The 27,490-nt window shown below is 42.7% G+C and overlaps 1 protein-coding gene across 1 annotated transcript in view; it reads right to left on the bottom strand.

Moving 5' to 3' along the window:
• LOC105894151 (FA complementation group C) overlaps positions 1-24,276 on the bottom strand; it is a 30,289-nt gene extending 6,013 nt beyond the window's left edge. The window contains exons 1-10 of the mRNA XM_031585370.2: positions 24,136-24,276; positions 21,688-21,870; positions 12,986-13,073; positions 12,345-12,439; positions 4,994-5,095; positions 4,590-4,654; positions 4,129-4,293; positions 3,702-3,858; positions 1,314-1,369; positions 881-980 (exon numbers count right to left, since the gene is read on the bottom strand). Coding sequence (XP_031441230.1) covers positions 881-980; positions 1,314-1,369; positions 3,702-3,858; positions 4,129-4,293; positions 4,590-4,654; positions 4,994-5,095; positions 12,345-12,439; positions 12,986-13,073; positions 21,688-21,861 — 1,002 coding nt within the window. The 5' untranslated portion in view covers positions 21,862-21,870; positions 24,136-24,276. The remainder of the gene's footprint in view (positions 1-880; positions 981-1,313; positions 1,370-3,701; positions 3,859-4,128; positions 4,294-4,589; positions 4,655-4,993; positions 5,096-12,344; positions 12,440-12,985; positions 13,074-21,687; positions 21,871-24,135) is intronic.
• Between the last annotated feature and the right edge of the window lie 3,214 nt (positions 24,277-27,490).

The raw sequence follows: 27,490 nt of genomic DNA, 5'->3' as shown, positions 1-27,490 counted from the left end.
TGGTTTATACTCTCCCTATTTTAATCAGAAATATACAGAATTACTCCTTGTCCCGTTAACATTTTGGTCTGATTCTTGTCCCTTGTTGTGCCACTGCTGTCTTTGAGGAACATCGACCTAGTTGGATTCATGAGCAAGGCGAGACTGAAATCTGGCCATATGACATCTGTGCTGTCGGGAGTGACCCAACTTTGACCTCTCTTGTGGTCGTTGCTAACCGCACAAAAAAAAAAGAAAAAAAAAGACTTTGCCATAAATGATCCCTAGTAAATCTTGTTGTGATAGTCTTTATTTGTTGATGAACATGAAGCCGAATGATCATGAGCACCCCAGCACCTACCCTCTCACAGTGGTCTTCTAGAGATACGGACGTGTAGCCCATGACTACCCTCTCACAGTGGACGTCTAGAGATACGGACGTGTAGCCCATGACTACCCTCTCACAGTGGTCTTCTAGAGATACGGACGTGTAGCCCATGACTACCCTCTCACAGTGGACGTCTAGAGATACGGACGTGTAGCCCATGACTACCCTCCCACAGTGGACGTCTAGAGGTACGGACGTGTAGCCCATGACTACCCTCTCACAGCGGACGTCTAGAGATACGGACGTGTAGCCCATGACTACCCTCTCACAGTGGACGTCTAGAGGTACGGACGTGTAGCCCATGACTACCCTCTCACAGTGGACGTCTAGAGATACGGACGTGTAGCCCATGACTACCCTCTCACAGTGGACGTCTAGAGATACGGACGTGTAGCCCATGACCACCCTCTCACAGTGGACGTCTAGAGATACGGACGTGTAGCCCATGACTACCCTCTCACAGTGGACGTCTAGAGATACGGACGTGTAGCCCATGACAGGACTGTGACGTACCTCTGGGTCCTGGGCTGCCAGTGCTTTGAGGAAGCGGCGTGTGAAAGACTGGAATAGCATTCTGAGCACTGAGTTCTCCTCCATCTCTAGCAATGTGGATCTGGAGTGAAACAAAATGGGATCATTTTCTCTGGTTAAAATAATGCTGTATGACATAGACCAAAGTATGCTAGATGTAGCATTAAACAATCAACAAACAAACCAATCAACAAAGCACAAAGGTACATCCTTTCTCTGCTTGGAGTCATGTGGTGCTGTTGACATTCTATGTCACCCATGTTTGGTGAAAAGAGCGTGTTTGCTTATGACATGCAGTCAAGAGTATCTAGGGTCTGTTGGCAGTGCACCCAACAGCTTCTTCCCAACTGATTATGTAATAGCTCCTTGAAAACAGCTGAGGGGAAACCATTGGGTAACCTATTCCCAAACTCACCTGAAGATGTCGTTCACTACGAGAAACACAGGACAATGCTGCGCACAGGCTTGAGGCTGCGAAAGACAAAAGCACCCATATGAGAACACAGGTCAAGGGGTGTGTTTTCCCCTCTGCCCACCACTAGAGGTCACTGTTGCCTCAATCATCAGCGCACCAAATGGTTGCAATTTGGCCCCCGTTTACCTCAGCTGCATGCCCACAAAAGGTTCATCAGTTGGAGCTCCTATCAAAACAATGCACCAGGGCTCCGTTATAAAAACGATATCATCTGTTTCACATTTGGCACTTTTGAGAAAAGGTGCCGGGAAAAAAGGGAGCGCAGCTGTACTGTACTAGTTGGCACGTCGGCATTCCCACCCCCAAGACTGACGGGAAGAACGCGACGCTCCGAGAGAGTGAGTGAGAGAGGGGGGAAAAAAGAAAAGAAAAAGAAGGTATTTACTCCCTCTTTCCACCAGTCAAATGAGATAAGAATGCAATTAAAGCCTTCCCACACCCACAAAGTGCCCAAATAAAAGTCCCACATGTGCTGGCGTGCCTTGCATTGTGTGAGAGAGAAAGAATGAGAGAGGGGGGGGGGGGGGGATACACACACACACACACACACACACACACACAGAGAGACACGCATATAGTGAGAAGTGAGAACAGAGAGGGAGTGTACGCGAAAGAGTGTGTGCGAGGGAGGGAACAAAAAAAGAGAGAGGAAGGGAGAAGTAGAAAGATGGGCAGAGATAATAAGGGATGGAGAGTGAAAAAGGAGGTAAAGAGACTCATAGAGACAAGACGCACAGAAGAAAGAAAGAAAGAAAGAAAGAAAGAAAGAATGAATGAAACAATGAAAGAAAGAAAGAAAGGCAAAAAGAAAGAGAAAAAAAGCAAGTAAAAGAAAGAGAGAGACAGACACGGAAACAAAAGAAAAACAAAAGAACGGAAAAAGGCGCAGCAGTAACTGTGCCGCCTGCTTGACTGGCGGGCAGGGTGGGTGGGTGGAAGGGGGCCCCTGTGATCACCACATCCTCGGAGCGGAGCAGTTAAGTGGGCAGCGGGCTCCACCCTGAGGCCCAGCGCAGCGAGGCCCCGGCCCCCGGCCCCCGGCCCGCTACAAACACAGCATCAAGCATCGCAAATATTCCCCCCTCACCCTCATGGCATCCTAGTTATTTACCACTCGCCTAAAGATGCCAGCGAAAAAAGACCAGGGGGGAAAGGGAAAGAAAACGGTTAGGGATTAATGTAAAGGCGTCCAAACACAAGTCCGTCCTCAGAGGGGACATAAATGTCTAGGCAGCAATGGAGCATGGAGAGAGAGAGAGAGAGAGAGAGAGAGAGGGGGGGGGGGGGGGGGGGTTGCTGGGGTATGAGGGGTCCTCCAGAGAGACCACAGTGGAAGGCTATGGAGTAAAAGCTGTTATATAATGACAAAATACTGGAGCGTATGATGACATCTTATTGACCTGTTTGATTTACTGAGAAAAACAATAGGGAGTCTGATGAATTGTACAAATGGGGCGTAGTGCCACCTAGTGGCAGCCATGATGCACTGCGGGAATCGAACACGTCCCCCTCCCTGGGCCACCACCCTGTGTAAAACACTAGGAAATATGACAGCCGTCTTTTAAATGTGTCTATTGTTTCTAGTGCTAAGCCAGATAATCAGATGCAATAAACCCGAAAGCCACGAGGCATATTTTGTATTGTTTGAAGGCTTTTGTCTGTGTGTGCGTGTGTGTGTGTGTGTGTGTGTGTGTGTGTGTGTGTGTGTGTGTGTCTTGCCCCTAATGAAAACAGATGGTCTCACAGCATAATCCTCCCATACCTTACTCTCTCATCCACTTCAGGGAGGGTCAATTACTCTATCCCCAAAACATCCTGTTTTTTTCCTCTCCTCTCCTCTCCTCTCCTCTCTCTCCTCTCCTCTCTCTCTCTCTCTCTCTCTCTCTCTCTCTCTCTCTTTCTTTGGCAGAGAGGCCCCTTGGAAGTTGCTGTTTATTATTATTGGATCAGACCCGTCAGTGAAGGGAGGTTTGAAGTGAAAACAAGAATGTGAAACTAATTACTTGCTTCCCTGTTTTTTGAACGCCGCGTAAAAAGCACTGTTTTGTGAATCAAAGGTTCCTCGGCGCCATAAAAAAGAGTAAGTGGGCCGAGAATCCCCAAGTGTCGGTCAGATGGGTCTGTGGGAAAGCTACTAAATAACCGAAATAAATACATACACAAACAAATACTTGTCTTGTCTATATACAGTATATTATTAGGCTACAGTTATTTTCAATTGCGGTATGTGACAGCTTGGTATAGGAATCCCAAGACCCCACCAACACAAAGACACACACGCAACATTATAAGCTGGAACTGTCTTGTAGTGCTGTGTGCAGAACTTACCAGGAGAGAGGCGTTCACCTGCTCGTCCAGCCTCTGTAGGTCTACTCTTGGGCCTGAGAGTGCACAGCGCAACAAACTCAACACTGCCCTCTCCAGGCTGGTCAGGCTATGACACCAGAGGGCCACAGCCGACTGCACATCAAGGTGCAGCTTCTTACTGCAAGAAGATGGGAGAAAAAAAAGCTCCACATCAAAGCTAATGTAGTGATGAGAAAGGATAGTAAATATTAATGCAACAGTCAATGCATACACTTATAGCAACATCTTGACATGTTAAACCTTTTCAAATAATCGTTGGATAAGGAGAAGCAAATGTTTATCACATAATGGGGGATATACATGAAGATGTGACCTGAACCATGACCTCTACTCCAGTGTTGCAACCTTATAAGATTTCACTGATTTCAGCACCGGTGATTAAACTTACTCGAGAAAGCTGGTGCAAACTGCCTCCACAAACTCCTCTCTTAGCTGGGCGCGGTCACATGTCACGGGCCTCCTCAGGAGCGCACCAATCAGAGGGGCCGCTTCAGGCCGTGTGACCACAGACACACACGTCAGCGACAGACTGTGCATGCCATCACAGCGGCACCTTCACAGACAGTATTGGTTTAGTGTCAGGAGCTAACTAGCTAATATAGAAAATATCATTTATGAGCAGTAATGTTCATAAAATGTGTATTGTACAATTTGTAACACACATACACCCCCCAAAACACACAAACACACATTCTTCCATCTTGTACAAACATGTCTATGATAATAGGTGCATTTGTGATTTAGTATTATACAAGATAACTAAAATAATCTACACTTCTTAACAGGTGCATTCAGTATGATCGGCTGTCAACGCAAGGCTGGTTCCAGAGCATGGCGATGAGACAGCACCTCTCTGATGGATTCTTGAGACCGCTGCAGCCTCTGTCCACAGCCTCAGTCAGAAGGGACACCATCTACACACAAAAAAAAAAGCATCAAGCATCTTATGATCAGCGAGGTATCATGTGACAATAATGAAAAACAGCAAAACCCAGAGCTCTCTCCACTCTCTGCCAATAAACATACAGGCAGGTGTACGCAGACATCACTGCAGATTGTTAACAATTTACAGGATGAGAGGATAATTAACACCATTAATAGTGGCATATGGAGAAATGACTTAACTAAATGTATTATTCTAATTGAAAATGCCATCTCTGGGCAAGGAAACTAATGAAATGATAGCTTCTTCTGTAACTGAGCATTAACAAGGCACACAGTATTTTTTTTTTTTCAAACAATAAATTATGTACCTTTTTGAGAGAGTTGACGTTGTACTCTTTTGAGGGCAGTCCTACATGTTTCATTATAGAACACCCATCTTCGTCGTCCGTTACTAAATGACACATTGTTTTCTGCAGAAGAAAAAGAACACTTCACTTTCCAGCAGCAGTCAACAGTCAATTCGGGGGTAAATTTGTACTTGCATGCTGAAGCAATTAAATGCCAGTGATGGTGTGGAGGAATCGGGCTTGTGCGTGGAAATTAATCTGCTTTCACTAAAACAGACCAGCGAACAGGACTCCAAACAACCAGAAAATGGCCTTATGAGACGCAGAATGCTTAATCCCGAGGTCTTGGAAAAAATCAATTCCAACTGAAATTGAGTCTGATATCCTAAAACGGTCCAGAGAAATTAGGGTTGCATCTGGAACGGTATGGAAATTAGTCTGTTTCCACTCAAATGCCACAGTTCTGCACATTAACAGCACTTTTGACACTTAATCCACAATCTTGAACTCGTTAACTCGTACGTTCAGAATGCCGTCTTCGCACAATGAGCTCTGTGCAACAATTTGAGTTAATTACACCTCGAAGTATAACGCATGTAAATTACCTAAGGAAATCAACAGGCCACTTTATTTCTCTGTACCTCATTGGTTGAGACACTGCCTACTCTGTTGATGCTGTTGCTTGCCCACTTCACTATTGGATACACGGAACTAAAACAACCAAAATCTCCTGGCAGCTTTTTTATTCAGTGAGTTCACCTGAGTATGGTTGTATGTTTTTTTTTTTTTTTAAACTCCCTCAACAACATTTGACCTTGAACATTGACCTTTGTACACCGTAGATCAAGGCAAACTTCTCGTCGCTCGAAATGTAACAAGTTACACCGAATGATTTAATTAGCAGGAGCTAGAAGCACATCAGTTATCCTGCTCTGAAAATGGTCCTCTGTGGCATGGCACCAGTCTGATGATCGCCTAGTCGAAAGTAACGACCAACGAGACCATTGTACCACGTGGGCATCACTCCTGAGCACCTCTCTATGGAGTGTATTGGAGTTGCGCTTATCTGCACAATAGGATGAATGTTGCTTTCTTTGAGTTGGGAATGAAGAGCACTGAATAAAACATAATGGATGAACGTTGCTAGGCTAATAACTTGGTCAGAAAAACACAAAGTAACTTTACATCAACATAATCACAGCCTTGAAGTATTAATTAGTGTTTTTTGGTTGTGTCCTTCAAAATAATCGTTGTCTTAATTTTCACGAGTATCTTGAAATCGGATGAGCTCTGATTTCCCTGATTAAGATCTGACTCTCAGAGATTGTGGGACGCATCCACAAATTCAAACGATTTTCCTTTAACCACGATCGTGTATGTATGTGATGGCACACGTTTCTCTCTGATAATCAGGCCAAATCTGGATGCACTCAGCTTTAAACTGTATGGTGACAAAGCCTGTGTACGGACTATAAGTATCCCTCATTGGCAAAGCAAGATTAAAGCCATTAAAGACACAGAGTGCAGAGGCCCTATGGGTTGAGCAAATTCTGAAACCCAACCTCAACTTTAAAAGCCTTTTGCCCTCAAGATTCTTGGAAAGACTTGCTTGATCCCCGAAAATCAATAATCATGGAGCTGACTGTGTGTGTGGTAAAAGCACCAAACCCCCTACAAATAATTTCATAAGCGAAAACAGATGGTTTTATTAGAATGTCATCTTGATCTGTGTAATCGCATGATAACGTGATTAGTGTGACGGGTCTCTCCGGGTTGCCTTTGAACTGCGGTGCTAGACCCGGGCTGAAAACAAGGAGACGTTGCTCCATCAGATACTGGAAAACAAAGCAAATGCGGGGTGGCTGTTACTCGTTGACCTTAAACGGAGTTAAGGCCGTAGGTTATAAGTCTGGAGCGTGACAAATTCCGTAACCAGTCACATCAAAACAAACCAAAAAAAAAAACCCCAAGCAGAACTGTACATTTAAATTCCTAATTGAAAGCTTGTCTTTTTACAGACTTTAAAAAAAAAAAAGGGAAAAGAGAACACCCAATTGTGCTTACGGTGCAGAGAGAATGGGCACGCTTCCTCGAAGAATTAGGGTTGAAAAGCGGAGAGGAGGAGAGGAGAGGAGAGGAGAGGAGCCTGATGGAAAACACTGCTCCCTGTGGTCGGGCCGTGCGGTGTGGGTTGGGTTAGAGCATGTTAGGATGTCCTCCACAGAACCAACCCAGGCTCAATTACTACCATCTGAGCAGCAAAAACACAGTAACTCACACTTAAAGCCCTTTTCTAAGTGTGTGTTGCGTGCGTAGTGTGTGTGTGTGTGTGTGTGTGTGTGTGTGTGTGTTGTGTGTGTGTGTGTGTGTGTGTGTGTGTGTGTGTGTGTGTGTGTGTGTGTGTGTGTGTGTGTGTGTGCGTGCGTGTGTGTGAGTAGAATGGAATGATGGGGTTGGGGGATGGGGATTGGTGGTGGTGGTGGGGTGGTGGGGCTATACCACATTGCCTTAAACATGGCAATTAGGCGAGCTCGAAGACATATGGATGCGGTGCTTGAATCAAAAAATATCCCCCTTGGCGAATGCAGAAAGTGCATACGACAAAAAAAAAAGAGAGAGAGAGTTCAGAGAGTTTGGAGATCGGACTAGTTTGCGTTAAGCACTCTGTTACCAGCTGCAAGTGGGCATGGTTGGGAGAGGAAGGCCTCGGCTTGGAAAACAAACTGGAAACTAAAACGAGACTATGGAAGTAATTGTGTTTGTGTGTGTACGTACATGTTGTATGTTTTTATATGAAACTGAGAGACACACAAACACACAGAGAAGGAGAGAGAGAGAGAGAGAGAGAGAGAGAGAGAGAGACTGTGAGGAAGAGAGCACAAGAACACTGCCAGATACAGAAACTGTGTGTCCAAGAGCGAACGAGAGGGAAGAAAAATATGCCCACTTCGCCAGTAATACCTCATCTTTCAAAAAAAAAAAAAAAAAAAAAAGAGAAAAAAAAAACACAGAGTCTGACAGAGAGCGAGCTGGGGGTGGAACGTCAGGAGTGGTGAAAGATGTAGAGCACACATAGTCATTACGGATCGTCTCGGAACACTCTTCATCTGCTGGGAATTCACGGACAGGGACCACACAGGCTGGGAAGTGGAACGCTTCCAGCGCCGCTGAGCAACATGTGTTAGCAGAGCGAGAGAGAGAGACAGAGAAAGAGACAGAGAGAGAGAGAGAAAGAAAGAGAGGAGAGGAGCCATCAAGCACTGGGCTGCAAGACAACAGAGAGTGAAAAACAGGCTCAGAGAGAGAGAGAGAGAAAGAGCGAGAGAGGGGAAAAAAAGGGGGAAACATATGCCTGTTTTGCTTCTGATGGCTAAACTTGAGGGAGTTCCATGTGTTCTGCGAAACCTATGAATTCACACTGCCGTATAATACTGTGGTACAAACTAAGTAGGTCGATTAGCCGAGCAACCAGGATCGCACAAACACCAGTATGACAAGTGTCAATTACACATCCAGTTCTGTTAGAGATTGTATGAAAAATGAAAAAGATTCAATCCTTTAATCTGAAACCAAAGCAATACACTTTAAGATAGTGCTCCCTCTTGACTATTTTGAGTTCTACGAAATACCTTCAGCCTTTCTTCCTATCGACGTCTCAACTGTTCCGTATGAACGTGAAAAAAAAGTGTTGTGAGTTTGTGGCTACGCTAACACGCATATGGTGGTAAAACAGCGTGAGGCTTTCTCGTGGCTTCTTGAATGGCACACTGGAAAATAAATTATTAACGTTCTAAACAAATGGAAAGCATAACACACATGTGCTATTTACATTCTGGGGAAAGCCACAGTGAAGCGTTTCGAAAAACACAGTGTGAGTTTTTTTTTTTTTTGTGAGAAAAACTACATTACAGCTCTTCTCGTGAGAGACAAGGGTACAGCTCAAAAGTGAAAACATCAGAATTTACCAGATCCGTTTCAGGTCAGGTCGTTGTACATTATTTAGGCCACTTCATTATCCATTATAACACGTACTCATAGGCCACAGTTAATTTCCATCCATAGCTCCCACACATTATAATGCAATGGGCAGAATGTACTTACTCGGTCAAACCACTACATCAGAAAGTGTATAGAAGGCCATGTCTATCTTCATTCATATTAATGCAAGAAACATGTTTAGAGGTAGGGTAGAGTTGAGTATGGAGCTATGAGCATCGGAAATGGTCTCTTCTCAGTCATTGAAACGGCTTGTTTCATACCCAATTAACAACAAAAATCGGCAGCATCGCAAACAACGCCACAACTGCAACACTGGGCAAACACACACACACAGCCGCCCTTGCCAGGGTAGGGCGCACAGGGCACGAGGTCTGCCAGGCCTGTAAAATTCCACCGAGTAGTAGCGCCAAATCTAACGCCTTGAGAGAGACACGCAGGGAAATAAAGAGAGGGAGTCTGCGTATAGCATCTAATTTCCCCACGCATTAATTCTTCTAATCACTGCACCCCCACCACACACCCACCCACCCAACTCCCCTGAGGATATTGATACAGTATGCAACGATGAAAAAAATAAAAACATCACCAGAATCTGGTCCTTTATAGTGATCCAACACCTCCCGCCAAGCCATGCTTCCTCTCTTCTATAGGTCACCACACATCTGGCAAATTAAGTTTACTTTAAAGTTTACTTAAAAGCCTGGCTTTAATTATGCAAGTCTTTCATAATATGAAAGTGGGGGAGAAAAAACTAATAAAAATACACACACATTTAATCTTGCAAATATGTGCGGGGGTTACTGTTTGTTTATGGTAAACCACCTATGTGAAGGCCATTAAAAAAGCTCAAGGTTGTGTGAGAACTGCTCGACATTAAAAAAAACATGAAGATGTTTATTTTTTTTTTATGTTGGTCATCATTAGTCTGATTACTGTACTACTGAATGCTTTGTCATGTCCGTTTTAATGGTCCACTCAAGGGGCCGTCAAAATATAGACCAAGGACAAACACATCGCAAGGACATGCACAAGGCTTTCTAAACATTCTGCACATAAGTAAGGGATAATGTATAGAACGCCGGTCATTAAAAAAAGGCCCCTTCAGGGCGAAGCAACACCCCTCCGCTTCGTGTCGGGGTGCTGTTCGCCCTGTTGGGGCTTATTTTCCCGATAATGACCGGCGTTCTATACATTATCCCGCTTATTACACGGCTACTTGCCAAAACGAAAAAATAACTTAACACAGTGTGTCTTTTTATAATATTATTTTAATTACAATTTATTTGTTACCATTCGTGGTGTTAAAAAGCAGAGAAATAGTTCGCCAAAGACGTTGAACATTCTTTAGAACACAGCTGCTCAACTGTCAGCTGAGACTCCATTGAGCTGGTGTCACCCTAAGATTTTATTTGTTCATGTTGAACTGTACATTGCCATTAATTGTAAAATGAGATAAGGAGAATGGGGCTTCTTTCGGAATATTGAAAGAGATATTCCTGTCTTCATTCCGGATTTCTTGGGGGGGGGAGCTGCCATGGACACACAGAAAAACGATAGCATGTTAGCCAGAACATGTTTGACATTTCAAATCGTTTATGTTAGGCTATGTAGCTATAACTCACCAGATCTGCTGATGCCGGGATGAGAGGACATGACTCTGCTCCACTTTTCCCTGTCTGTCAGGGATGGAGCAGCAACAACTCAGCCTTTAACCAAGTCTCAAAATTTCCCAAAAATAATAAAGTGAATCGGAAACTCATCCATAGTTGCCTGGTATGTAGGCTACGTTTTTTTCCGGTAGGCTTCAGATCAGCTGACGTCGCTAAGCAACGGAACGCTGAGGTTGATAAATTACCGGACTACTTGCGGAGTGCTACGAAAGACGTGAATTCGAGGCAAAAAGGCCACTTCCCTTGACAGCGGTCAATTATGCATAGCAACGGTCAAATATGGAAAAATAGTTGACCACAGAACGTTGGGAAGCCCCATTCAAGTGAATGGAGCATTCTACAGCATTAAGAAGAGCCGTGTAATAAGGGTAAATAATGCAGTTATCAATGCAGTGTTCTGACACTTCATGTGTACTAAGATACTAACTCATCACTACTAATGTACTGCCCTTGAACACTTCATGTGTACTAAGATACTAACTCATCACTACTAATGTACTGCCCTTGAACACTTCATGTGTACTAAGATACTAACTCATCACTACTAATGTACTGCCCTTGAACACTTCATGTGTACTAAGATACTAACTCTACCATCACTACTAATGTACTGCCCTTGAACACTTCATGTGTACTAAGATACTAACTCATACCATCACTACTAATGTACTGCCCTTGAACACTTCATGTGTACTAAGATACTAACTCATCACTACTAATGTACTGCCCTTGAACACTTCATGTGTACTAAGATACTAACTCATACCATCACTACTAATGTACTGCCCTTGAACACTTCATGTGTACTAAGATACTAACTCATACCATCACTACTAATGTACTGCCCTTGAACACTTCATGTGTACTAAGATACTAACTCATACCATCACTACTAATGTACTGCCCTTGAACACTTCATGTGTACTAAGATACTATACCATCACTACTAATGTACTGCCCTTGAACACTTCATGTGTACTAAGATACTAACTCATCACTACTAATGTACTGCCCTTGAACACTTCATGTGTACTAAGATACTAACTCATACCATCACTACTAATGTACTGCCCTTGAACACTTCATGTGTACTAAGATACTAACTCATACCATCACTACTAATGTACTGCCCTTGAACACTTCATGTGTACTAAGACACTAACTCATACCATCACTACTAATGTACTGCCCTTGAACACTTCATGTGTACTAAGATACTAACTCATACCATCACTACTAATGTACTGCCCTTGAACACTTCATGTGTACTAAGATACTAACTCATACCATCACTACTAATTTACTGCCCTTGAAAACTTCATGTGTACTAAGATACTAACTCGTACCATAACTACTAATTTACTGCCCTTGAACTATGATTACTGGTGGAATAACAACCTCACAGGAAGAGGCAATGTTTTAGGTTTTCCGCTCTATGTGTTTAGCGTGGATGGTGTGTGGACCATGTGTTTCACTTCGATGTCACATACTTGGTGCGGGGTGGTGCGATTCTGGCAAAATCCGCTACTCATGACAAACATGTGTACCTTCGTTTCCCCAGGAGTAAAGGCATGCCATGGTTTTACACTCAGACAATGAGAATTCTCCTGACAAATACCCATCAAAGTAGTCAATCCGCCAGTGTGGAGATCAGCACTGCTAAACCGCTACATGGAAGAGGAAAGGAAGAAGGCCTCCCTTACCTGGATCCATTCGTTAGCCTTCAGCTCAATGGCAGTCTGTGGGGATGGGCTGAACAAACTCCACAGGCACTGCAAGAGAAGGGCCACGCTCTCCTCTAAGGAAACACAACAAAAAGACACTCAGAGCACAAAGAGGAACTGAGGAACACTAAAATGGTGCCGACTCCAAGCACTTTTCATATCCAAACCCTGGAAGGATACACAGAAAAATGAATGATCAAAAATGTGTCTGTGTGCGACGGTGTTAGTATCATTGATCAAGGGGGCTATCAGATAAGACAGTGTAAGTAGACTCTCATTGACGCAAACTGAAATATTAGTATACAATGAAATTACTCTAACAGTACTGTTTATTGTGCAGGTGCAGAGGTGTAAAAACATATGGAAAGGAAAATAAATGGGGAGGGAGGGGGAAAGAGGGAGAGAAAGAGAGAGCGAGAGAGAGAGAGAGAGAGAGAGAGAGAGAGAGAGAGAGAGGAAGGCGTGGGGGGAAACAATGGATGCCTTGAGGCTCATCAGACCTCTTTGGGGGTTTATAGGTAGAGCAGTGTCCAAAAGCACTGCATCCCCTGCAGAAAGGGTTCCTCTCCTCTGCCAAATGGGGAAACACACCCTTCACGTGGAGCCGTCGGTAAACTCACCATCCGCCGTAACACACCGGATCCAGCAGAGCCTCCCCAGCAACTGGCCGACAAAGGGAAGCCTCGCCAGCGCCTCCGCCGCGGATCTCTGCAACACATCATCGCACCTGGAGTTCATGAACGGCCAGCTCCATCCAAAACAGCATCAACTCAATGAGAAGGGCATTTAATCTCATCACACAATTTAGGCGAACGCACTGCGAGGCAGAGCGGCTTTAATAGGGCTTATTCACAAATGTCCTCCTCTCCTTAAGGTCTGGAGTTCTGACTTCAAACGTATGTGCACGGCACTGAAGTAGCAGACATGCAGAATGACTACACGCTAAAATATGGTATTAATCAATTGATAAACATTATGAAAGTTGGGTTTTAGTACCAGTCTTCATGTGCAAAACACTTGCAGATGGCAAGCGGGTGGCAAACGCGCTACAGGAAAAAAAGATTCAACTTCAAACTCAAAACTGCACTTATTTGCTTCCATGGAGCAAGACTACAATTTGAGGGCGAACACAGCTGGTTTGTAATTTATTTTTGCTATTTTTTTTCTTCTTTTTTCCTTTTTGTGCTTGTGGTGAGTGGACTCATTTGACCTCTTCTTCTCTGTCAAGAGTGCCACCCACCGTTACTTTTGGTCACCTCTCGGTGGTGCAGTCTTTGTGACGGGGTGCGTGCAGAAACGTTAGGCCCGAGCTTTTTACACTGAGAATGGAGGTAAACGGCCAGCAAAGAGCGCCGTAAAAAAAAACGAGAGCAGGAGAGAGAGAGTGAGAAAGAGAGAGAGAGAGAGGAAGAGTACGGAAGAGAATCGAGCCCCATTCCGTGTGACAGACCACGAATAAAGACCTTCTTTCAAGGTGAACGCTGTTGGTGGGAAGCCTGATGTTTTCTTTTTTTCCCTCCCCCTCCTTTTTACACTGAAGCTTCAGAGAAAGCCCTCCGTCCAGCCCCCCCCTTCAGACTTGTCCAAATTCGCAACACTTGGGGCATGGATACATTAGGTTAGCGCTGCCTGGTCCCTGGGCGGCTATTAGCCCTGGGAACTCAACCACTGTTGCCAATGTTGTCCTGCTTTTTCCACTGCACAGAACGGCTACTGTTAAGCGGACGGCAGGCTTGGAGCATTTTATCCCGAGGAGATCCAGGCTACAGAATTCTCACCAAATCGTGTGTGCGCATGCACGCACACACACGCACACACACGCACACACACGCAACAACCTAGTGCAAACAGTTCCCAGAGAAAATGTGGGAATGTGATTCTAAGAAACCTCTGAGTAATTATTCTTTTTCAGAGATGCAAGGGCCACACTCCAGACCAACTGTGTATGAACAGCAATGAATAAGCAAGACAGAAAATCTACCATACCCATGTAGTTGGAAAAATAAGGCAGGAAGATGTCATTCTTTAGTCAGAATACTAACATTCATTTAACATTTCATTTTCGGACGACAGATGATATGGGGAGACAACTCCCCCTGCTTTGGTTATTGTGGTCCATCCATGTCTCAAACAACTCAGAGACATTTCGTATTATATGAGCAAACTTAAAGCAAAGCATAGCCTACTATGCTCTATGATCCTGGCCTACATGCACTGGAGGGTCATAGGATTCCTTAGCCACATTCACAATGCATTCTGTGCAAGCTGTCAAAGTCCTGAAGATGATGAAAAAGTACTAGAACATTCAACACCTCCACCAGGAAATGAGTTGCACAAACTAAAAAAATAAGTAAATCAATTAACCAATCAACCAACCAATTAACTAATCAATCACTCAACCATGCAGGATAAAGCGTTGTATTCAAAGGGTTTTCTTTATGGTAGAAATGGCTGCCTGGTAGCATATTTTCAGTCATGGTGTTGTGGTAATGTCTTGACATTGCTGTTTATGGTAGTTTGCAACATATGCGGCAGGTAGATCCTACCTTGAACAAATTAGGAATTCCCCTTTAACTGTTACTCCCCTTTAACTGTTACTCACCAAAAGTAGCCCATTATGAGAGTTTCTGTTTAAAAATACATTGTCAGCTGAAACATAATGCAGCATCTAGGTCTGGCTGGTTGAAAAGTTTTTTCTGCCCATGCTGTTATGAGATATAATAGAGTGCACAGTTAGAACTCCAGGGGCAGTGTCATACAGCGGCTTCACTTGCTGTTTTACCGTGGCCCAGCACATCTGATAACGCCAAGCTGCATGTCAGGTGTGCAAGCTCTCGTGACGAACCTTGGGCACACTGAGATCCACTCTCAATACTCACACACTGAAGTGATCTGACTCACAGTTTAGTTGTGGACATATATCTGGCCTCAAACTGATATTGCAAGAAATATTATTCATTCATCAACTCTCATTGACTTGTATCCAATTGCATTCCAGAGGCTATTTCTCTTGTTATGACCACCACTGTTCCACTGCTGTTTGTCAAAGGTTTTTTCCCCCCTCCAGTCCCCCCCCCCCCCCCCCCACACACACACACTTAACTGATTTTTGGCCGACGATATCATATACTTAGACTTCACCAATCCACATGAAACTTTGCATGATTGTAGCCTCACATGGTTGACATGAAAACTAAGGTTTTTGTTCCTGGGTGGGCGTGTCCCTTCGTGCTAACGCCCCCTGAATTGGGGTAGGCTCAAAGCACTTTTTGGGCAATAGCGCGTCAACCGTTTACAGAATACAGAATTGTTATGGCAGGCTGGCCTCTAGGAGGTGCGTGACCCTAGCTCTTAATGACTCATTTGTGGAGTAGCGCGACCTAGCGAATAATGTTCAATGCAAAAATATAGCCAAGGTGATGTAGAAGTGCAAAGTCCACACAATTTGATACACTTTGATTCACATTCTTTGGATTATTTGGGCCAACTTTCCAACTACTATTCACTGGGTCTTCAGGGAACGAAGAGATATGGCTTAACCATTATATCTGAAGGTTGGAGTATTTTTCAATTCTTGTGATTTTGCCAATACAGCGGACTGACCCTTAGCAGTTCATATTGGGGTCAGCCTGTATGGCATGTTTGTTTGACTTAACCCTATAATGCCTGTTGTATCATATTTGCAACATGTATTATTGAAACGTCATCATGATCAATACTCTCCTAAAAAACCTGCTGATACAACTTCTGGATTATCCATGCACTGTAGGTAGACTGTAGGCAGTAGTGGGCCTTTGAATGCTGTATCCAAAATGGCTGCCATCATGTAGTAACATGAAGTAAAGTTTTGGACAGGAAAATCTTTGGCAATTTTTTAAAAGTGACTTTAAGAATAACATTTTTATTGTTACTAATATTTCAATATAGAAATGTACTGTATTGAAGCAACCTGTACCTATACTTTACAACCTATACCAAATATTTCAAACTTTATTTTACAGTAAAATCTTGTTAAAATGTATGTATAAAATTGGATACAGCAAGTATTTAAGGTAAATATATCAAGTATGAAATATGATACAGCAAGTATAAGTTGTGGTAATTTATCTTTAAATCCTTCCATTCTCTTTGCATTGCAATTCATCATAACTCAGAAAAACAGAATCCCTTCCTGAGGTTTTCCTGCAGAAATCATCATAATCATCATATGGCCACTGGGGGGCACTGTAATAAGGAAAACATTTTTTTATTTTTTTTGCTTCCAACAAGGAGAAATAAAAATGTTGTCAAAAGTTCCAGCACAAAAAAAAGAACCAACCCATAAGAAATACTCCAAAATGTTCCAAATGCAATTAACTATATTTTTGTTTGTCTCTGAAATAAAAAAAAGTGAATTGCCATAAAGGCCTGATGTAAATTATTACATTTTCTGTTTAGTTTTTTTTTTTTTGTCAAAAGGCTCAATAAACACTTGCAGGTGTATATAGCATTCTGTCTTTTTATATATTTAACACAGTTTTTATTCCCTAGTTTCACTTAAATTCTTGCTTATTCTCTCACTTAATGTGGTGGTCATATTACACACCACTATGCAGTACGTTCAGTTTAAAGGTGTGTTCGGCAGCCATATTTTGTGTTTCCTTGCCTTGGTAGCCGTCCCTTCATTCACTGTGCATGCCTTCTTTGCTCTTTTTCCTCTTCTGTTGTCTTTGAACTCTGTGCTACTCTTTTCCTTTCTTGAGAAGGTCTAAGCTATGTTGTGATCTCCCCAGGGACAGCCACCTGTTCCACTGTGATCTGCAGGTCTAGCTGTGAGTTTCACTGCTAAAGAGATACAAGAATAGAGGCCTTCACTTGCGATCTGTGCAGTTCTTCTCTAATCAATCGTAAAATTACAAAATACCATTTTTGTCTGCTTTTTCCCATTTGTTTGGACCTACAGTGCCAGTGTCAACAGATATATGATCATGAGATACGATTTGACTTTTCCAATAACTGAAGTGAAACTAAAAAGACAGGTGTAATGAAAACCTTCTTTTTTTGACACAGATGTAATGGGGAAAAAAAGCTCTATTTTTTTTTCAGCTGCTAATGATCATTGAGCACAATGGAGAAAGAGAGAGAGGAGACAAGGGGCAATGAGACAGCACATGAAAGAAAAGAGAACAATAAGGGTTCAAGGTGATCAGGACACAACAGAGGAGGATAGAAGGATGTAATGGCCGCTGAGGGAACAGACAGAAACTAAAAATGAACCTAACATATAATTCATGGTAGGAAATAATGATGGGGAGATGCAGGTATGAGTTGACTTAGATTGATGAGGACTCAGATGAGGACAGCCAGAGAGAAAGATGGATGAACTCTGCCCCAGGATAAAGAGTGAGGAACATGTTAAAAAGTGGGCAACACCTTTACCTGACTAGGAAAATGTACTGTTGTCCTTAAGTCCATTCAACCACAATTAACTGCAATCCAACTATGGGACAGATGACTAAAGACGTCAGCAGACATTTATTAGAAGCAAGAAGATTAATGTCCAGATGTAAATCCTCCCTTGTTAAATCCCCATGTACATAAACGCTGTATGACACCAGTTGCCAGTCTTACTGCCTTACTGCATCTTGCGTGCTAAATGCTTACCAAATGGAAAGGATTGGCAGGGAGAGACAGAAAGTGAACCCAGAGGAAGATGTAATGGGGAGCTGAAAGAAAAGAGAGAAAACATGGATGATGTTCAAGACAACAAGGACAAGATGGAGGAGGAGATGAAGGACGCAACAGCTGCGGAGTAGAAAGATTGGTAAGACGTCAGGGAGAGAGCAAAACTGAACGATGGGGTGGGGAAAGAGAGGGTGGAAAAATGGAGGGAGGTAAGCATGCGATGGCTGCGAGTTCTGAAGACAATGATGAAGAAGAGGAGGAGCGAGGAATGGAAGCTAGGTGAGTGAAGTCACATAAGATATCTTCACATAAGATAGGCAGCACTTTCCTTCGCTGCAGACAGAAATAATAATTGTATGTCCATTCGAAAATTAAAAAAAACACAAGAGAAATATCAGGAAATAACACCAGAAAGACCATAAGGAGGGGAAAAGGGACTAAAGAAAGTCAGGGATGATGTGAGGGATGCCTAGGAAAAAGTCGCTAAATTTAAAAATATAGATATAGATAAAAACATTTATAACAGAGATGTTTTCCTTCCAAGCACCTGCAACCCACTGATGTGTGTTCCGTTCAAAAGGATGACAGTGCTACAAAAAAGAATGGTAATCTAATGATCACTGACCACGGATTTACAGCCTGTGTGTGCAGTGCACATATTATTAATCAGGACACAACAGCCTGGGCAGAAAGGAGTTTCAGCCTGTGTGTATACATATTACTAATCAGGACAAACCATCCTGGGCAGAAAGGAGTTTGGAAAGAGAACTGCTGTTTGTGTGAAGTGACAGGGAGGAGAAGCAAGAGTGTGTGTGACTGTGTGTGACAGTGTGTGACAGGGAGGAGAAGCAAGAGTGCAGGTCACTAGGATGAGACACTGAAGCAATGAAGACGTTCTGGAGAAATCTGCAGACATTTTCTGCAGCCATGTTGAGACAGGGTTCCTAATAGTGATAATAACTCATTCTGTTTAGGATCATGTTCTTCATCTCTAACTGTATGAGGCCATACAGACATACATGTAACTTTAAATTGCTAAATACCCGTCCTTTACCTTTAAATTATGCGATCCACAAGTTAATGTTTAATGAATGCCATTGAAAGCACAGTTAGGGTAATCAAATTCTGTTTAGGCAGATTACCCAACATGTTTTCCTATCCTACAAATGTTTTAGGCCACCCAAGGAATCAGTGTTTCACTTTGATTTATCAAAGCATAAAGTGTTTATTCGAGCATACAAAAACATTACACAACATTAAAACAAGCACAAATAAAGACTAATACAATAAAATTAAAAAACGAGCAAGAACGTCTTTTTAAAACAAGCCAACGGGTTGTGTGGCCTCCCTCTGAATGCAAAACTAAAGCTGTTCCTGTTGGTCTAGCGTGGAGTAATTCTTTCAAGTAGACATGTGGTAAATTCTTCCACATCCATTTTTCTCTCACTCTCTCCCTCTCTCTCTCTCTCTTTCTACTTGGCTGATTTTTTGTTCCTCTCCCCATCCAAGTGATCCCACACAGCTTCAATTATGTTGAGGTCGGCGCTCTGAGGTGGCCAGTCTAATACTGTAAATGCCCCATGCCTCTGAGGTCTTCTGCTCCGAGTAGGTTGTGAATGCATTTGTGGAGTGTTTGAGGTTGCTGTGCTTGCCGTTACTGCCAATCAGTTTTTCTAAATGATAATCTGTGTACATTACAAAATCTGTATTTTTCAATACTGTTCACTATGGCACACATAAGGACTAAAACCCTCTACCCTACCAAAATGGTTGAAACGTCACCCCAGACTATAACAGCAATCTTCTACCTATCTCACAAGGCAGTAGTACTTTGAAGCATGTGAAGAATATCTTGTTACCTTTTGTTGTTGTATAGCATTTTAGAATCAAATACAAAATTTCTACATAGTTTGCATATAGTATGACCGAGGGATGGGCGCCACAGTAACTTGTCTACTAAGCACCCACACAGCCTCCCCCAAGGCCTAGAGGGCAAACACTACACCTGATGGTGCACAGTAAGACACACATGTGTCAGCCAGGCATACAGAAGACTTGTTAAAGACGACGCCATGGTTTGTTCACATCGGGGGTTGTTCTTCTCTCTAAAGCTTGAAACAAACCTATACGACCCTGACCTTACTATGAGCCTCCTTCTTTCTTCATACTTTCTACTCTTTATCTGGGCCTGTGTTCACCTGATAACAACCCTTCTGTACAGGTAGCTCTTCCTGCCTAGCTTCAGTACAGTGCGAGACATGTTCAGAGCCTTCTTCACTGTAGCTTCACTGTAGCTACCATGGGAAGATGCTAATGTCTTGAGCTGCTGACACTCCAAATTCAACACACGAGTAGCCTTTGAAATCAGATGATTCCTTCTCAACCAACAATCCCTCCACCTTCATCCTTTCATTGCTTTGTCTGCATCATTCATAGGATTGTTTACTGATTCGAATTCCTGATTCGAATTCCAGTGGTATGTATTCCATGCAATACAAGCAAATAAACTGTGCAATAGAAGGAAAGGAAATCCTTCTAACAGAAGAAACCTTGATCAGAACCTGGCACAGATTTCACGGTTTCAATAAAAGAACACTTACCTGCCTTTTTTTGGTACACAACAAAAAGTTTGTTTGAATACCATATGGTATGAACTGATATGGTATGAACATGAGTATTCTGTGTTTCAGGACTTCACTTTTTAATTCAGCCTCTAAAATGATCTTGGAGCATGACATCACCCCGTCAACCTTAACTTTAAGATTTAGAGAGTATTGAAGTATGTGTCACTTATGCAAAGAGTTTCTTTGCTCTTCAATTATAAACAATCCACTAGCACTGCTTTAAAGTGAACTTAATTTACCTCAGATATGACCATGTTTGTAAAACAAATGCCAATGGGGCCCGGCACCCTACAAAATGAACTGTTGGAAGATGGAAACAGTCCAATCAAAGACTGAGCTTGATCAAAAATCATTTGGTCATTTCTCAACCCCACTCCACTCCACATATACATGTCATGATTTGAATAACAATCAACTGTAATGACTAAATTCAGATTGCTCTGTTCAACAGGTCTCTGTACATTAAAGGTCAGTGTGAGGCTCTTCAACAGGTCTCTTTACATTAAAGGTAAGTGTTCAACAGGTCTCTGTATATTAAAGGTCAGTGTGAGACTCTTCAACAGGTCTCTTTACATTAAAGGTCAGTGTGAGGCTAAGTGTTCAACAGGTCTCTGTACATTAAAGGTCAGTGTGAGGCTAAGTGTTCAACAGGTCTCTGTACATTAAAGGTCAGTGTGAGGCTAAGTGTTCAACAGGTCTCTGTACATTAAAGGTCAGTGTGAGGCTAAGTGTTCAACAGGTCTCTGTACATTAAAGGTCAGTGTGAGGCTCTTCAACAGGTCTCTGTACATTAAAGGTCAGTGTGAGGCTAAGTGTTCAACAGGTGTCTTTACATTAAAGGTCAGTGTGAGGCTAAGTGTTCAACAGGTCTCTGTACATTAAAGGTCAGTGTGAGGCTAAGTGTTCAACAGGTCTCTGTACATTAAAGGTCAGTGTGAGGCTCTTCAACAGGTCTCTGTACATTAAAGGTCAGTGTGAGGCTCTTCAACAGATCTCTTTACATTAAAGGTCAGTGTGAGGCTAAGTGAAAGTACCGCTAGCTGCAGCGCTCCAAGGACCTCCTGCAGAAAGTCCCTCAGCTTCTCCAGGTGTCTACAGGCATCTAGCTGGGCTGAGGGGGTGGTGGCCTCGCCCCATTCAGACACTTTGCCCATCCAGAACTGGACTCGGGGCTTCGAGAGGGGCTCCAGCCTGTCACATGATGCCATCCGTTCAACCTATAGCAAAGGACACAGGACAGAGGAACATGCAGTTAGGCTAACGCGTGAGAAAGACCCACCGAACTACGAACACTAGCTCATGTTACCAATACGTTCCCATCTCGTCTAATTATCATAAAGATGCAGAGTTCTCAAACACTGTTTCCCATGAAGCCCCTTCGTGTGCAGCGACTAATAACAACAACGGATATTGATGTAAAAGGGAAAGAATGCTGGGATGTCGTCATAAGTCATCTCGCAGCGAACCCTCTCGCAAGGAGTCCATCTCCCGAAACTAAACAGCGAGTCCGGCAAGAAGAGCCCAACAATGAATTGTGCGGAGACTCCAAAGTGACAGGGGCCATAATCAAAGAAATTGCTCTTGGCCCAAGCAGGCCTCTAAATTTGTCATCGCCCCGCATTTTTATTAGAGGCACTGTAAAACAGAAGCAGGCCATTTGTGTAGAGCGATGCAGGCAGGCACTGCAGCAACGCCGGCCTGGACCTCACGCTGAACTGCTGGCAACCCTGGTGACGTACAGCCCCAAAGTATTCCCGACAATTTAACAGCCCTGGAGAGGGTGATGATGGCATTGAACAACAAACTACCCCCCACATCTGATTTTGGGGGGCTGGGGGGGGGGGGGTGGTTATCCTACCGGGAAGCAAATGGTTTTCTTCCATCTCCACCTAATGAATGACAGTCAGTCAGGGCCCCCCCACCAAAACCCAGCTGAGGACAGACATGAGGGCTCAGGAGTGGGAGTCGAGGGCTAATTGCTCTTCTGCCTCTAATGACATGTCTGTGAGCAACACAACAGGCCTGTGTTTTTATAATCACCTCGTAATGCGCCAAGTTGTTTAATGTCTTGCCATGTCCCCTACTGGAACAACGCTGTGGGTCATGCGGTGTAAATCTATAATTACCGTAAGCTTGTCTGTCTTTCTTTATTTATCTTTAACCAAGCTAAATGATTACCAAATGCACATTATTAGCCATTAAAAGGTGGAAGTTAGGTTAAGGTTGCTTGTGTACAGAACTCCGGCAGACGAGGTTCAAGGACTGGGCTTGACGATTAAAACAATTCAGTCTCTTATGGCTACTATTTGGGATTCTTAAAGACAGCCATAAGAAATAGTTTTAAGCATAACAGTAGCATAAGCAAAACGCAGGCTATATTAACATAACAGAATGATGAATAACCTAGCGACGTAACCCTAGAAAAACTTCTTCTCTTCTTTCAGACAATCTTTGAAATACACAACTACAGGCTTCGGGTTTCAGGAACATAGCTCGAAACAGGATTTTAAAAGCCGTCCTGTTGTGAGTCAATTATTGTTCTGTCACAAAGTCATCTGATAGAATGGATCCGTTTCACAGTTTGACAGTTTTCACAGTGGCCAGTTTCACAATTAGCCTTATTTGCAAAATGGTCTAAAAGCAATGCAAACAACTGACACCAAGATTTAAAAAAAGATAACTATATGTTAAAATATGGAATATACATATACTAAGGATGCCTGGCAGGTATTGCCTGTGCATATAAGCCTACTCTAAAATAATTGTATGTGTAATTGATGAAAGGCATAATTCCATCACTGCCTTTCTTAATGCAATTCATCACCCACAGCAGTAACAGCATTAGGCCTACATTATAGGTATAGATAGGACCGTTATGACGAACTCATACATTTTAGACACTGCCCAAAACCATTTCATGGTCACGGTGAATGTCTAAATCTAAGTGGCATATTTTGTCAATTGGGTTATCATTTGTTGTACCACAAGAGACCACATACATCGCCAGTAGGTGTCGACACTGAATTTTGTGATGATACTGTTCTTGCCTAATCTTAGGCTGTGGCAAATGAATAATGACTGCTAGAATTTAACAGGAAGGATTCCGACAGCCACCGTAAACTGTTCGAAAAGGGCTAAAGATGTTATGTTTCAGGTCATTAAGTTTCTTCATTTAGCTAGGGCAGACAGTCCCGTTGTGTTTCTCTGTCAAGTCACAGCACAGGTTAGCATCTGTAGCTAACCGGCCAGCTAACTGAGTTTGGTAGCACAGCCAGGCAACACAGTGCAACTTTAGCTGTGAGCTAAGTTTAGTCTACTTTAGCTGGCAGGCTAGGCATGTTTTCAAAGTGGTATGATCCCGAAAAAAACGGTACCATTGTAAGCAATATGACATCGAAATTATTTTCTACCTAATGTGAACACAACTCACACTGTACCATTACTTCAGTTCAGACTCTTTCATAACACAATGAAACACTAACCTGCTATGGGCGATTTCAACAGTGAAATTTCCCTCCACCACACGGAGACCGGATGTTGTTTTACTCTCTCAGCTCTCTGTTGGTTGTGATCACAGTGGGAGGAGCAGGAGTAGGTTGCGTGCCTTCTTTCTCATTACTGTCTTTGGGGCTCAGCCTACATCAACTAGTTTAGAGCAAATAAAAAAAATCCACAGGTTTGTTACATAAGTTACAAAAATGATAGACTCTGATCTGATATATAGACACTGATTGTGATGTGGCCTAGTCTACGTCAAAGAAATTGTATAAGCCTGAAAAATATATCTTAAAAAGAGAGGAAAATAGCCTCGATATAGTTATGTCCATCAGTCACACAAGTGGTGGAGAAATCACTTGAAATCTCTCTCTCTCTGAAACATGGCATTGCCTTTTATCATATAGTCTACCCATAAGCAACAAGAGTATACCTGCATCTGACACCAACCAAGATAAACAAATCTGGTTAATTTACAGAGGGTCTGTATGTATTTGTGTTGTACTTGTTTCCTCAGGTTTTCACCCTGTTGTTATAAAGTCTCTTTTCAGTCATTGTAGAAGTGAATCATATAACTGAATTAATTGATAAGGGTGTGAGACCATGCTTCATATTGCGATGTCCATACTGCAATAGGCAGCATTATAAAATAACAAAGACAATCATTGTTAGCGGGAATTAGTAAAGTAAAGTCTGGGATGTTTGCAGAGGTGTTTTATGCAAGTCATTTATTGTAAGACATTCTTTTGAAGATCATATGGCATCCTTAACCCACAGCTAGGTGTGTGTGAGCATGTAAATTATGTCCAATGCTGAATGCTGTCCAATGCTGTCCGATGAATTCTAATGGTCAACATTTAGGCCCTAAAACAAAAGATCACAGCTTACTCCAATTGTTGCTGCTACTGCTGTTCTTGTCAGTGGCTGTCTCAGGAACGTCTGCATGTGTTTCAGTGTTCCCGTGTTTCATTGCACTTTTCTGTGGAGTTTGCGTTTGCCAAAGCACTACTCATCCCCTGGTTAATTTATTGTTTATTTCATGTAAATTCTAAAAATGTCGAAAGTTAAAATCATCTACAAACCAAAACTGGACCACACAGGTTTCCATGTTTTTCAGTAATCTAAACGAAATATTTCCAGTGGTACACAAGACTTGAGAGTTTAGTTATTTTGTGCATGATAATAAGCTGTCAGTCAGTGGCCTCCGAATGACCTCGCTGAAACTACTATCATCTGCACAAGAGCTTACACAGACCTTATCATTTGCATGTGCATGGGTCCATGAGTCACACACACAGCTTGCATGAATACTTTTCTTCACAAGCACTTAGAGTTCACTCTAGTGAGGAGCTGTGCGATAAAAACTGAAGAACCCTAATTATTATCTCTTGAGATAATCTGATAACTGTTAAGAACTCCTCTTATTCATAAAGATCTAGAGCTATAACCATTTTTAAATGTCAGTAGATTGTAGTCTGATTTTAATATTTTTTTGTGAAAGGACCAGGGGGCATTATATTACAAAGAAATTATATTCCAAAGACAAAGGGGAAAATGTTTTCCTATGATGGATTGCATTACTGTAACAATAAAGATTGAGTTTGGTTGACACCGTGGTCACTATTTATTTAGTGTAGCATTAGGTTATTTCACACACAGTGGCAAAACACATGCACAGCTTGACCAAAAAGCTTGTTAATATGAAAAAGTCTATGGCATGGATTGATATGCTCTCCACTTTATTTGCATTACTTCCTTAAAGTGTTTAAGCATTTTTTTATGGACCGGTAGACACAGCCGGACTAGTTGTCAACATATCCAAGATAACTGTACTCGTGCCATCGCTTTCAAGTGTATGAACTTGGCAAGAGAAGAGGATTATACTTTCAAAAGACATGACATAATATAGGGCACTGGGTATCCACAACACTGTCACAACATTACGGATGGAGAGACTATCCAGCATGAGAGGAAACAGGATGGCTGCTGCTGTTCATACAGAACTATGACACCAATGTGATTTGTGACAGTTACCTTGGCAATCGAATATGGCTAATTTCACACCCCAGGTGCTGTGAAAACTCCGGCTACAGTGTATGGCTGTTTTGGTTAGCATGGCTCGAACAGAGACCCCTTGTGTGTAAATCGAACAGAGAGCCCTTCCAGTGGCTCTTGGGTAGCTGGACAGTGTACTATTTGATGTGATCCACACTGGTGAAAAAATCTGTTTCGGTCAGTCTCGGAGACACGGTTTTGAGCCTTTACTCTGGGCCTTGTGAAGATGCTAAGTGTTGCCTTGAGTTAAAAAGCCCAGTAGCATGTTATTTTCCCTGCCAGCTGACGGGCAGCTCCAAAGTTCAGAGAAGACAGCATGCAGAGTAGCTGTGCTATCCTAGTGTTTGTTTTGTGAGTCCTGAGAGGATCTAGTGGGGAGAGTTTAATTGTAGGGAAAGCAGTACAGTGCCAATGCTAGAGTTACGGACTCTACTCTAAGTGCATAGGGGTGATATTTATCATTAAAGCAGTGGTCCTCTTTTGGCTGACTTCCACTGAGGAGCCCCACAGCCATTAAGAACTAAAAGCTTTGTCTGATGAGAAATCTACACCAGTCTGCTGCCTGCACCCCCACATTTATGTCCCTTTTTTAAGGATGCCAGTAGTGTACACTGTGACTGGCTAGAGCTGTGTGCGTCTCTGTCTAATTAGCAGCACACAGAATAAGGGGTATTGCATGAATTCATATGGAAAACTCTTGTTGTGGTGTGGAGAATCTACTCCTGCGAGAGTATAAAGGCTAAGCATCAAGCTAGGTTTATGAAATCCTTTCTGTTACACACGCTTGGCTTGCAGACATGACATGATATGGCAACATGAAGGGGAGGCCACATGCATGTTGCATTTCATACATACATTTATTAAAGAATTAATAAAGAATATGAAGAACTACAGTATAATGGAAGAAAACAAAAACGTAGCACCAGTCAGTGTCTAGGGGTGTCAGCAAACCAGAAACCAAAAGCCAAATGCCGTCAGAGTGGAGTGCAGACTTCTTATCCCCCTGCCAATCAGGACCAAATCCACCACACCTCTGCACCAATTCACCTACTGTAAAGAGAGGGAAAGAGAGCACTGGCACACAAGGTGGGCTGGCCACAGGAGGCCGAATAGGCCCATTACATGTCATACAAATAAAACTGAGAAACCAAATGTCCTTTAACTCTCAGATGAAAGGTTTAATTTTAAGGTGATTTGAACTGAAACTAGCATGTCATTTTTATGCTATTGTTTGGCCTGTGAAAAGATAAGACCTATATGTGAACCTTCGATACCTTAACATACAAA

Source organism: Clupea harengus, chromosome 18 (genome assembly GCF_900700415.2).
Source record: "Clupea harengus chromosome 18, Ch_v2.0.2, whole genome shotgun sequence".
In the NCBI taxonomy this organism is placed as follows: Eukaryota; Metazoa; Chordata; class Actinopteri; order Clupeiformes; family Clupeidae; genus Clupea; species Clupea harengus.
Note: the sequence above shows the minus strand (reverse complement) of the source record. Positions and strands in the feature narration are given on the sequence as shown.